Source organism: Oryx dammah, unplaced genomic scaffold, assembly GCF_014754425.2.
Source record: "Oryx dammah isolate SB20612 unplaced genomic scaffold, SCBI_Odam_1.1 HiC_scaffold_2, whole genome shotgun sequence".
Lineage (NCBI taxonomy): Eukaryota > Metazoa > Chordata > Mammalia > Artiodactyla > Bovidae > Oryx > Oryx dammah.
Genome location: NW_024070186.1, coordinates 109,590,876 through 109,604,235, shown reverse-complemented (window position 1 = coordinate 109,604,235; position 13,360 = coordinate 109,590,876). Strand labels below are relative to the sequence as shown.

Genomic DNA, 13,360 nt, shown 5'->3' with positions numbered 1-13,360 from the left:
GAGAATATACACATGGACAATATTTTTATATAAATTCTAGGAGTTCATGATCCCTCTGCAACATCCCTGTGAACTATTACCCTGAAAGATGAGAATCTCCATGTACCAGAGGAAGACCCTAGGGAGATTGACCATCAGAAAATTTGTGACCTTCATTCATTTGTTTAAATTTTTTCTCAGGGGTCCCAGGATGCTGGTGTCACTGAGCTATGCTGAAGGGACAAAGGCAAATAAGACCTAGAGGGTCCACTGCCTGCAAAGAGCTCTGATTATGGATGGACCACTCATGCACTATGACTGCTTCTGTGAGACAGAAAGTATGGGGGGTCGGGAGAAGTTCCCAAGGAAGATGAGATCCAGGGGAGAAGTAGGATATGTTCTGGTGGGCCAGAGAGGAGGCAGGAGTGTGCACAAATGCCAGAGCAACAAGGGCCTTGGTGCTGGGGCATCACTAACCAAGAATGGGACCTGGAGTTATGAAGCTAACATTGAAAACAAGATCACATTAACAGGGGGCTTTTCGTCCAGGCCATGAAATTTGGCTTTACCCATGAGTATTTTCAAATTACTTGCTCTTGCACAACAAGTAACATATAGTTTCTCTCCTTTCTTATTTATGAAATATGAGTAAACCATCTCTGGTAATATGAAGCTTTATTTATTTAAAAGAAACATATGAGTCGACAAATATGATACTGCTTATATGTTGAATCTAAAAAAATGTTACAAATGAACTTATGTACAAAACAGAAATAGAGTTACAGATATAGAAAATAAACTTATAGCTACCAAGGGGGAAAGTGGTAGGGGAGGGAAAAATTGGGAGACATATGAATACTACTATATATAAGATAGATAACTAATAAGAGTCTACTGCATAGCACAGGGAACTCTACTCAATATGTAATGATCTACATGGGAATAACATTTTAAAAAGAGTAAATATATGTATAATTGATTCAATTTGCTGTATCACAGAAACTAACACATTGTAAACTAACATTGTAAATCAACTATACTTCAATAAAAATTAATTAAAAAAATTAAATCACCCTCTTAATGAGAGAAAAAAAGACATATGATCACTTATAATTTAGAATTATGTGTGTATAATTTCAAAATTATGTCATGTTATAGTTGCAACAGACCCTAGAAATGATCTGATCTAATGTTTTATTTTGCATATGAAATGCCTAGATTTATGAGTAACTATTTAATCACTGAGCTTGACCTACAATTCTAACAGGTATCCACAGTTCCTGGAGTCAGTGCTTATGGAAATGCAACTTCAGTACAAATAGGAAATATTTCAGGATATATTGATACTCCAGACCCACCAACAATCATCAGCTATCTACCTGGGCTTCTTTACAAATTTAGCTGTAGTTATCCATTGGAATACCTGGTTAATAATACCCAACTTGCTTCGTAAGTCGCATTTTATTCTTACTTTCTCATGTTGTCTTTTTATTTGGGTCATTTTTATCCTTGAGGAACTTACAAAGATATTAATAGCAGGATTTGTTGAGAAAGTTAAACTGAATCTAATGGAAACTGTATATGGTCTTATGTATCTATCTACTTAAGGCTATGGTTTTTCCAGTAGTCATGTATGGATGTGAGAGTTGCACTATAAAGAAAGCTGAGCGCCAAAGAATTGATGCTTTTGAACTGTGGTGTTGGAGAAGACTGTTGAGAGTCCCTTGGACTGCAAGGAGATCCAACCAGTCCATCCTGAAGGAGATCAGTCCTGGGTGTTCATTGGAGGGACTGATGTTGAAGCTGAAACTCTGATACTTTGGCCACCTGATGCGGAGAGCTGACTCATTTGAAAAGACCCTGATGCTGGGAAAGATTGAGGGCAGAAGGAGAAAGGGACGACAGAGAATGAGATGGTTGGATGGCATTACCGACACAATGGACATGGGTTTGGGTAGACTCCGGGAGTTGGTGATGGACAGGGAGGCTTGGCATGCTGCGTGCGGTTCATGGGGTCACAAAGAGTCGGACACGACTGAGCGACTGAACTGAACTGAACTTATCCATCTATAACAATTATTGTTTTGAAGAACATCAACAGTTCAGTTTTAATCTTTTCCCTAAATTAAAACCAGCTCACGTTAGTCAAATACCTGCCTTTGGTTCTCTTGGCTCCCTTCAGAACTGCCAAAGAACCCAAGAATCCAGGGGGCTTATGCAGTCCAATGGGTAGACCATTGGTCACTGTATTGTTGGGTCCTGTTTGGGTATGTGTTCCCTGTTGGACTGCTGCCTCAGAATCTAAGGTCTCCATGCCTCCTGCCGAGGTGTCCCCTGCACAGATGCTGATGATTCCCAGCAAAGATGGTACCACTCATAGTCAAAAAGCTTCAGACATGGATTCACTGCCTTTTGTCTAGTCAGGTATTCATTCATTGAGGTTTTCCCAGGTGGCTCAGTGGTAAAGAATCCGCCTGCCAAGCAGGAGATGCAGGCTTAAAATCCCTGGGTCAGGAAGATCCCCTGGAGGAGGAAATGCAATCTTCTCCAATTACTGTAGGAAATCCCATGGACAGAGGAACCTGGCAGGCTACAGTCCATGGGATTTCAAAGAGTCGTATCAGACTTAGCGACAAACCACTACCACATTCATTTATTACTCCCAAAACACACACTCCAAGACGTGTTTACATCCATATTGCAATATAATCATATGGATTTGTGAAATATTTTTGACAAAATGGGGTGATTAAATAAAAACTTTCCCTCTTCAGCTGTAGGGTTTTCTCTCACAAAAGTAAAGTTATTGTTTCATCTCAGTCACAAGGGAACATGGAGGACACATTTTGCTTCAGTTTAAAAAATATTCATAGATAATTTAATGGTACAGTTATGATAAATGACTTGGTCAAAAGCAAGATTTCGATGTGGAAAACAAGAAAAGAAAGGCCTTGAGTCAAAAAGAAGCAGGTGCAGAGAGAAATGGGTCATAGTCTTTCACTCTGCTCCCCTCAACTTCCTCACTAAATTCATTCTTGAACTTCAGTACACATGGATATGCATTCATTTAAATGGGACTTCCCTGATAGCTCAGTTGGTAAAGAATCTGCCTGCAATGCAGGAGACCCTCGATTCCTCAGAGGGAAGATCTGCTGGAGAAGGGAAAAAGCTACCCACTCCAGTATTCTGGCCTGGAGAACTAGTCCATGGGGTCGCAAAGAGTTGGACAGGACTGAGCAACTTTCACTTTTGGAGAAGGAAATAGCAACTCACTCCAGTATCCTTGCCTGGAAACCCCATGGATGGAGGAACCTGGTAGGCTACAGTCCATGGGGTTGCAAAGAGTCGGACAGGACTGAGCGACTTCACTTTCACTTTTTCTTTATTCAACAAATATTTATTATACACCTTATATGTACCATGCAAAGCTCTAACAGTGAAAAAAATAAAACAAAATTCCTGGTCTCATAAAGCTTGTACAGAAATGGAGTTGAAAATGTATTCACATTAGATTCAGACTTTATTGGAATAACTTTTTCTTTTTCTCCAAGTCTCATATATGTAACAAAAATGTAAAAAAAAAAAAAAGATTCCTTTATAAATGAAAAGATCAGAAAGAGCAGTTTGCCTTTATTTAGTTCCTCTTGCTTTCTGATTATTTATCTGTTCAGTGATTTAAACAATATGCCCATTCCAGACTTAGTTATGTCAGGATTGCTCAAGAGTTTTGGTGCCTTGAATCTAACATTAAGGTGTGATTGAAGCTGTTAATTTAAAAATCTCATCAGTGCCTCCCTTTTCCTCAATCTGTTTTAGGTCCTCAGCTGCCATTTCTGTGAGGGAGAACAATGGTACATTTGTCAGCACTTTGAACCTGCTCCTTTATAACGTAAGTTGACGGTTGAAGGATGTTATTTTTTTCTCTCACTGTTCTGAGGAGCCATTTATGTGAATGGCTTTCCTATAAAAATCCACCAAAAGTTACATTAACCCTGTTATACTTTGGTAATGTTTATTCATCTTCACCACCATTTCCAAATATCTTAGTGATAAAGGTATATATTTTCCAGAAGTTGATAAATGATTTAAATTTTACTTCATATATGTGATTCTGCGTAGCTACTCCAAGTGTCTATCTACATTTATACATATATATTTATTTGTGTGTTTGTGTATGTGTAAACATAGTCAGGGTCAAGATTTTGGAAATAATATATTTGTGATAAAAAGATAGGAAAAGTCCAAACGATACTTCATTTGAAGGCAAGATACTTGGTGTTCAGTGTGTTAACATTTCTAGTGTGGGTTATGACTGTTGTCAATTCTGTCATATCTGAAATAGTTTGGGTTTGACTATACAGTATTGTCTAAACTTTTGTCATATAAATATTGACAGTGGCAGCAAAATGTGAAAAATATATGAATTTCTATTTATAACTCTAACATTAATCCCCCAAATGATATTTTCATGTTGATTAAAAATTTTATTCATACATTTTAAATGCCTGATTTAAATATCAATTTTTCAATATATCAACCAACATTTTTGTAAATTATGAATCTGATTTTTACATTATTATTCATGTCATCATGGCACTGAGTTATAATTCATGCAACTGATTTAAAAGTCAGTGCTTTATACTTTGCATATAATGAGCTATAAATATTGTAGTAGGACACTTTCCAAAGGCATTTAAAAAATCATGTTTATAAGTTTGTAGTCTGACACCACAGAGTTCTAAACAACAAATTAAAATGTGTTGGAATGAAGATTGCCTTTCTGTCATTTCTAAACTTTCTTCTGCAAGGAGAAGCTGCCAACATACTTGGTTTTACAATACTCAGCAAATATGTGCCAATATTCATTCCCAGTATGACCAGATATTTATTATTATTGTAAGCAATATTTTTAAATTGGAAAGCTTCTATCTGTTAATTTATATGTGTAATCTCCCTGAGGTAGAACTTTGATGACTGACTTGGATTCAATATTATTTGTTACAATTGACTGAAACAAAGATGAGAATTCCAGATCTTAAAAGAGTGAAAATATACTCACGTGACATTTAAGGATACCACTATTTTCTATGAAATTAAGCTATTCTCTCTGCAGAAATGCAGAAAATAAAAATTTAGAAGTGTGGACTTGAGGAGAGCTTTGCTATTAAGCTATTTCCTTTATCATTAGAAATAGTATAGTAGTCCTATTGTTAAACTAGACCTAATCCTTCAAAGAGTTTCTAGAATCTTAGTGCCAAATACAAGCCTATAATTTGATGATAACCTAAGATTTTAATTTGATGGTTAAAATTTGATATGACTATAAACAACATACATAGTACCAAAATCATTCTGATTTTTAACCAATTTGAAATGATATTACTAATGGTTGAATTAACACATTGAAATTTAAAATTTGTTTACTAAACAGTTATTTAATAAAATTCAACCACTTCCCTACAAACTAGTTTTTTTTTTTTAATCAGCAGACTACTTTTTAAGAGAAGTTTTAGGTTTATAGAAAAATTGATCTAAAAGTACAGAGAACTCCTATAGACATCCAGGGCCTACATATAATTTCTTTTATTACTTACACCTTGCATTATGGGGCATGTAGCATATTTGTTATAATTTATGAACCAATATTGATATATTAAGTAATTTTCATAATTTACATTTAGGTTAATGCTTCATGTTATATATCCTATGGGATTTGAAAACTGTGAATGGCATGTGTCCATTATTGCTGTATCATACAGAAGAGTTTTACTACCTCAAACTAGTTTTTTAACTTGGCACCATTGTAGTATTTTGCCAATTTCAGGACATTAAAAAAACTAGCAATTTATATTGGAAAAGAATTTTTGTTATTGTTCAGTCACTAAGGCATGTCTGAGTCTTTGCAACCCCATGGAGCAGCATGCCAGGGTTCCCTGTCCTTTACTATCTCCCAGAGTTTGCTCAAATTCATGTCGATTGAGTCAGTGATGCCATCCAATCATCATCCTCTGTCGCCCCCTTCTCTTCCCAGCATCAGGGTCTTTTTCAATGACTCAGCTCTTCAAATCAGGTGACCAAGCTATTGGAGCTTCAACTTCAGCAACAGTCTTTCCAATGAATATTTTGAGTTGATTTCCTTTAGGACTGACTGGTTTGATCTTATTGCTTTCCGGTGGATTCTCAAGAGTCTTTTCCAGCATCACCATTTGAAAGCATCAATTCTTTCATGCTCAGCCTTCTTTCTGGTCCAACCTTCACATCTGTACATGACTACTGAAAAAAACTATAGTTTTAACTAAACAGACCTTTGGTATACTTTAATGAATTTATCTGAAACCGTATTTATTATTTGTTTGGAACTCTAACACTTAGCTACCCAAATGTGATTTTATTGCAGCACTTCAACCATTTTGGGGCCATATTTTCCTGTTTTACATGCAAAGGTTTTGATCTAACCATTGGGAATTATGAAGTTATATTATATACCTACTACTGCAGATAGTGACTCCAGCCATGAAATTAAAAGATGCCTACCCCTTGGAAGAAAAGTTATGACCAACCTAGATCTCATATTCAAAAGCAGAGACATTACTTTGCCAACTAAGGTCTGTCTAGTCAAGGCTATGGTTTTTCCAGTAGTCATGTATGGATGTGAGAGTTGGACTGTGAAGAAGGCTGAGCGCCGAAGAATTAATGCTTTTGAACTGTGGTGTTGGAGAAGACTCTTGAGAGTCCCTTGGACTGCACGGAGATCCAACCAGTCCATTCTGAAGGAGATCAGCCCTGGGATTTCTTTGGAAGGAATGATGCTAGAGCTGAAACTCCGGTACTTTGGCCACCTCATGCAAAGAGTTGACTCACTGGAAAAGACTCTGATGCTGGGAGGGATTGGGGGCAGGAGGAGAAGGGGACGACAGAGGATGAGATGGCTGGATGGCATCACTGACTCGATGGACGTGAGTCTGAGTGAACTCCGGGAGATGGTGATGGACAGGGAGGCCTGGCGTACTGCAATTCATGGGGTCGCAGAGAGTCGGACACGACTGAGCGACTGAACTGAACTGAACTGAACTCTTATTCTGTGGTTAGCTATTTGAAAAGGAAAAGTTGTACTGAATATGGATTCAGTACAATTATTTCTCTGTGTTATGGGATTCAGTGAATGTACTTAGGAAAATTTTACTTGTAAAAAATAATGACATTTATTGATTTTGTGATTTCAATATGTGCAGTTTACTTCGAGTTGACCTTGGCCCTTATTCTTACATAGCATAAATAGATTAGTTTTCTTCTCTGTGGAAATTAAGTGAGTATGATTTTGAATTTGAATTGCACCTAAGTAATAGTGTCTTCTGAGTAGATAAGGAAACAGAGTAAATCTAAAACTGGGCTATGGTAATTAAGAATTATTTTTAAAGTTGAAGAAAAAAATCTAAAATAAATATAATTGATTTTAGGGACAATATTTACTAACAGGAGTATGGCAACTATACAAAATAAAATCTAAACATTACTGTTTAGAAGAATTTTAGGAGAAAAAGGTGATAATTAAGATTAAACCATAGCTGAGTAATATCATTTGCAAATGACTTTGTAGTATAATATTTGTAAAAAAAAAATGAAATAAGATCCTTGAGACAATACTGATGCAAGTACAAGATGAATGAGCCATAATAGTCAATGAAGTGTGTATAACTTGAAGAAGTTGGAAAAGGGAGCCAGGAAGAGAATTAATTAAAAATACTACCTATGAGAAATTGTTAGAGGAGCTGTTATCATTTATCACAGAAATATAGAAAATAAGTACAGCATATAATCCCTCACTTATCAGGCTTCATTTGGGAATGAAATGTTCCACATGAATGCAGCTCTTTCAAAAGTGAAGCATCCAAGTTATTATTGCTTTAAGTTTCAAAATTCAGTACCTGTTGTTTCTTCCCAACCTCCTGAAACAGAGTGAGCTCTGTATTCTGCCTTTGCTTGATGATACTGAGATTTCATTAAATATTTCCCTTTGCTGCAAAATAGCTTTATCTTCAGAGTTACTAAATTTGGGGGAAACAATTTGCCTCCATGATAAATGATTTGACAACTTAGATTTTGAGAAGTTTTTTCTTTATTCTTCATTTTTTTTCTGCTTTTCTTTACTATCAGTTTCTAATTTGCTTCCTTAATCTACTGTAAATTGGGGAATTATATAAATAAGCTCTGCAGAATTGGTCTAAACTAAGGGTAAAAGGTAGAAATGAAGCCCTAAGACACCCTTCTGTAAGTCCTCACCACGTTATCTAGTACAGGAATTTCATGGCATGCATTTTTGGCAACTTGGAGAACATACTGGTCCTTTTTTTGTTTTTGTTTTCAGTTAAATTATGGTAATTTAAAATTGCGAGATAAGTGACTTTGGGTTAATGAGACATTATTAAGAGTATAAAGATTTACAACTCCAGTGGCAAAGGGCTTAAACTGAAGCAGATATAATTTAAATAAACTGAATATTAGCTACTAATATAATTTAAATAAATGAAATATGAATTTAAATAAACTGAATAGTGATAGTTGAATATTAGCCAAACTAATACTAACCTTTTACTAGTAACCATTGCATATAATTTAAATACATTGAACACTAATCATCATAAATGATAAACTATGGACATGAAAAGATTTATGCATGGAAGTGAGTTTGTTACTTGGATATGATTTAAGAAAAGTTCTGCCAAAAACAAGAGGATTAACTAGGTCCTTTTAGGAGTTGGTTTGGTAAATTTAGGTTGATTTGCCCTCTCTTTTTTTCTAATAGGCCATTATTGTCTTAAGTAAACGTGCTGTTGTTGGGAAGGCAATGATGGGTTAATTGCTTATTTTTTTTTAATTATTAGGATTCAACCTACAATCAGCAGTTAATTATCCCAAGTATAGGACTACCTTTGAAAACCAAAGTATTTGCAGCTGTACAAGCCACTAATCTGGATGGCAGGTAATTTCAAGCTCCTATCCTTTGTTGGTTAATACATTTTGGCTGCCTAAAGCCTGATGAATCATAAAGTTAGCTCATTCACTTAAAAAAATATTGTCATTGCCACACCATTTAGGAATGCCTAATAAATAGAAATAATAAATTACAGGATGAAAGGAAGGGTGATACTTTAAGTCATGAATTGGAAAATAACATTTCTTTCCTTAAAGAAGGAGAGATAGTGACGGGAAGAAGGGCATGGGGAGAGCTCTGGGGATATCAGAAAATTCTGCTTTTTCATCTGAAAGATGATTAGTCAGATACAGTAATTTTGTGAATACGTGGTCTGTACATTTTCTATGTGTGTGTGTGTGTGTGTGTGTGCTCAATTGCTGTAGTCGTGTCCAACTCTTTGTGACCTCATGGACTATAGCCCACCAAGCTCCACTGTTCATGGGATTCTGCAGGAAAGAATACTGGAATGGATTGCCATGCCCTCATCCAAGGGATCTTTCTGACCCAGGAATTGCACCTGCGTCCTGTGCATTTTCTTCTTTACAGGTGGATTCTTTTTTTGCTGAGCTACAGGGGAAGCCCTCCTATGTGTGTGTTAATATTCAGTAAATGTTTATTTTAAAAAACAAAAGCACTCTGGCCCATAACTATATATAACAATCCCCAGAAACATCTCTGCAAAATAACCAAATAAGTCATTTCAGCTGATTCTTAGAAAATCTAGGATGATCAAAATTGAAAGGAAATTCAAAAGTAAAGATCCATTTCTACCTTAATAAAAATTGTAACATGTATATGATTTATTTTGGGTTTCTCGTATATTATTATTTAAACTTTACATCCTGAAGAGATTGGTGCTCTTGAGAAACTTGGTTCTACTTTGCCTTCTCCCTTTTTGTCTTCTTGGCATTTCTGTTCTTGGTTTTATGTGACACTTGATGTGCAATGGCAATTTGTTGCAGACTTTTAAACACTCTGAGTTTAGGAGAACATTTTATTAAACAAGAAGTCTCAGGAAATAATTAGTTAAAAAACTATATTCCCTGGAGTAAGATGTTTGTGAATATCTACTTCCTTTGGGTGAATAACTAATATCCACAGGAGACTCTGACTCTAAATTATTCTTCCTTTTCCTTGCAGATGGAATGTCTTAATGGATTATTGCTACACGACCCCATCAGGGAACCCAAATGATGATACTCGATATGATCTCTTCCTTAGGTAGGTGTCTAACTCTTGTATTGATAGCAATAATTCAATTGTAGATAACTGCAATAGAAAATTGAGAACAGATAGATGAATTATAAGATACTTTTATAGGTTTTAAATTTAAAGTTTTACATTCTGAATAAAAATTAAAATATAGTTGGAAGTGTAAAAGTGGAGAACAGTTTTCAACATGAAATGCTGAAAAGGCTATTGTTGGATGAAAGTTACAAGTAAGTTTGGCACATCAAAGATGTTTTATTCATGTTTAGGTCATACGGGAATATTTCATTGTCTTAGGAAAAGCATGGTTAGGAGATTATTGGCAATAAGAGAAAGGCAGTGACTATTTTTATGAAACTAGACTGTCTCATGGTATGTCAAAAGGAGAGTAAAATTAAAGTAATGGTCTAGATAATTTAGACCCCATAATGCTTTTCTTCATTTATCAGCATTTAAACTGAAAACCTACCACTTTTTTTTTTTTTTTAAATCAGATCCAATAACTTTGACTTCATTCCCCAATAGACAGTGATAGAGTGAATGCAATCTACATTTGGGAAAAAGGGACATTGATCATAAAAACATTCAATCATCTTAGTTCCTTTTCAGCATTTTTATCTGATAGGAGAACAGACTTGAGAGTCAAGCAATGGCTTCTAATCATGCTTATAAAATGCAGTTGGCTCTGATCACTGCTGCTTATTGACACATGATGGGAATAATATGATGGGAAATCAAAAGAATAAATTTTATTGGTTAATCAAGGTTAAGGTGCTACTCAAAGGGTATGATCAAACTGACACTCATCCTATTGCTGGAAGTGTTCATTTGGTTAACATTTTTGGGAAACAATATCCTTAAAAAAAATCCTTAAAAGATTTCATATCTTTTGATTCTACATTTGTGAATTAGGAAGCATATTCTAAAAGTATTTATCATCTTCTTGTCTATCAGTGCTATTTAGAATAGTAAACATAGGAACCAACTGCATATTCAGCAGCAAGGAAATGGGTAGGTGAATTATGGAGAACCAGCAAGTTGAAAGCTCACATAGGCACTATAATCAAACAAAGTTACTTATAAAATAGAAAAAAAAAGATTGGTTCTATTTTATCTCTTCCTCTTCTGTCTTCTTGATATTCCCATCTTTATAAATATGTGGTTCTTTACAATTTAAAATATGAAATGAAAGAATCAGCATACACAAATGTACAATTGACCTCATTTATATATTATAGAAAAGAGTGTAAGGAAATATTAATACATCAAAAGATTCACCATGGTTATGTATGCACAGTGAGATTGTGGATCATTTTGCTTTGACATTTTTGCTTTTCTATAATCGATAGAAATTTCACAATTTCTATAATAATTGCATATTGTAATCTGGAATATGATCATTAGACTTCTAGTATGACTATGGTTTCAGCTTAGTTCTTTCAGTTTTCTTCTTGGAAACTATAGAGAATGAAATGGGTTCCCAAATGACATTTTCAGTGAGATTAGGAGGAAAAGAAAATCTGCTGCTACTGCTAAGTTGCTTCAGTCACGTCCGACTCTGTGGGACCCCATAGACGGCAGCCCACCAGGCTCCCCTGCCCCTGGGATTCTCCAGGCAAGAACACTGGAGTGGGTTGCCATTTCCTTCTCCAATGCATGAAAGTGAAAAGTGAAAGTGAAGTCGCTCAGTCATCTCCGACTCTTAGCGACCTCATGGACTGCAGCCTTCCAGGCTCCTCCGCCTGTGGGATTTTCCAGGCAAGAGTACTGGAATGGGGTGCCATTGTCTTCTCAGAAAAGAAAACCTAGAAATTACTAAATATTTGTTAGTGTTGATAAAATTAGTTAATAAGATCAAGACATACAGTATAGGAAAAGGCTGGGAGGAAGTGGTGTCGGAAGAGGTGGCAGAAGTGGGGAAGAAAAGTGAATTCTGAGGGTGCCAGAGCCATAGAGGCTAGAAAGCCTGGAGAAATGCACACCTACAAGAACAGAGAATCATAAGCTAACTGAATCGAGAAAAAAATAGATGAACAAAAAATTCATAAAATACAAAAGAAAGGGGGAAACCTACAAGGAAATGAGAAGGATATGATACTACCAGATGTTGCAGTTGATAGACACTCTAAAGTGAACTCTGGAAGATGGTGATGGACAGGGAGGCCTGGTGTGCTGCCATTCATGGGGTCGCAGAGAGTCGGACATGACTGAGAGGCTGAACTGAACTGAACTGAAAGTTATTAAGAAATATGATATTATGTGAGGCTAGACACGTAGATAAAAATTTACAATACTCAGTTGAAAATAGATCCAAAGCATGGTAATTTATTAGGTGATAGAGTGTGATAACATGCAAATCAGTGGGATTGACAGAGAGTTTTAAAAACAGTGCAGGATAGTAGATAATCATAAGAAAAATAAAGTATGAGATCTGTACTTCGCTCATTATACCATGATAAACTTTATATGGATTATTAATTTAAATGTAAAAACTACAGCTTTAAAAGTGATAGGAGAGAAAATGCAAAATATCATTAGAACTTTGGGGTATGGAAAATCATCTTTAGCCCACATACTAGAAGCCATAAAATAAAAGATTTAAAATTAAATTATATAAAAATAAAATTTCTCAAACATATGCCCACAGGCACACATGCACACACAGACACACACACACAGCAAGGATTGTCCAAAGCCAAACAACAAAGTAAAACAATTCGCAATTTATATAACAAACAAGGAACCACATTTCTTAAAAACAAAGGATTTAAAGGAATCAGAAAGGAAAGGCCAATAATACAATTAAAATTTAGGCAAATAACATAAACAAATTTCAGATAAAGAAATACAGATGGCTCTAATATATATGAAAATGCACATACCCATTCACACTAACAAAAAGCTGAAATAATATTACATGATGATGGCTTATTGTCCCTGTCAAATAGGGAATAATCCAGAATTTTATGCATATACTTTGTTGATGTAGCTCTGAGGGAAATTAAGTATTTTTTATACATTACTGGGGCAGTACAAAATGCAGCAATATTTAGAGAGGGCAATATGGCAAAGTCTGTTGAATGATCCTTACAGACATATTGTGTAGATAACCCTGCACATTTTCCAAATGATGTATTGTAAGGCTGTTCATTATTATTTGTAAAATTCAAAAGCTTTTTTAAAATATAAATTTATTTA

General features: G+C 35.3%; 1 protein-coding gene across 1 annotated transcript in view; it reads left to right on the top strand.

Annotated features, from left to right (window-relative positions):
• ZPLD1 (zona pellucida like domain containing 1) overlaps positions 1-13,360 on the top strand; it is a 49,580-nt gene that overhangs the window by 24,689 nt on the left and 11,531 nt on the right. Inside the window, exons 3-6 of the mRNA XM_040225506.1 lie at positions 1,247-1,428; positions 3,796-3,868; positions 8,862-8,959; positions 10,094-10,174. Coding sequence (XP_040081440.1) covers positions 1,247-1,428; positions 3,796-3,868; positions 8,862-8,959; positions 10,094-10,174 — 434 coding nt within the window. The remainder of the gene's footprint in view (positions 1-1,246; positions 1,429-3,795; positions 3,869-8,861; positions 8,960-10,093; positions 10,175-13,360) is intronic.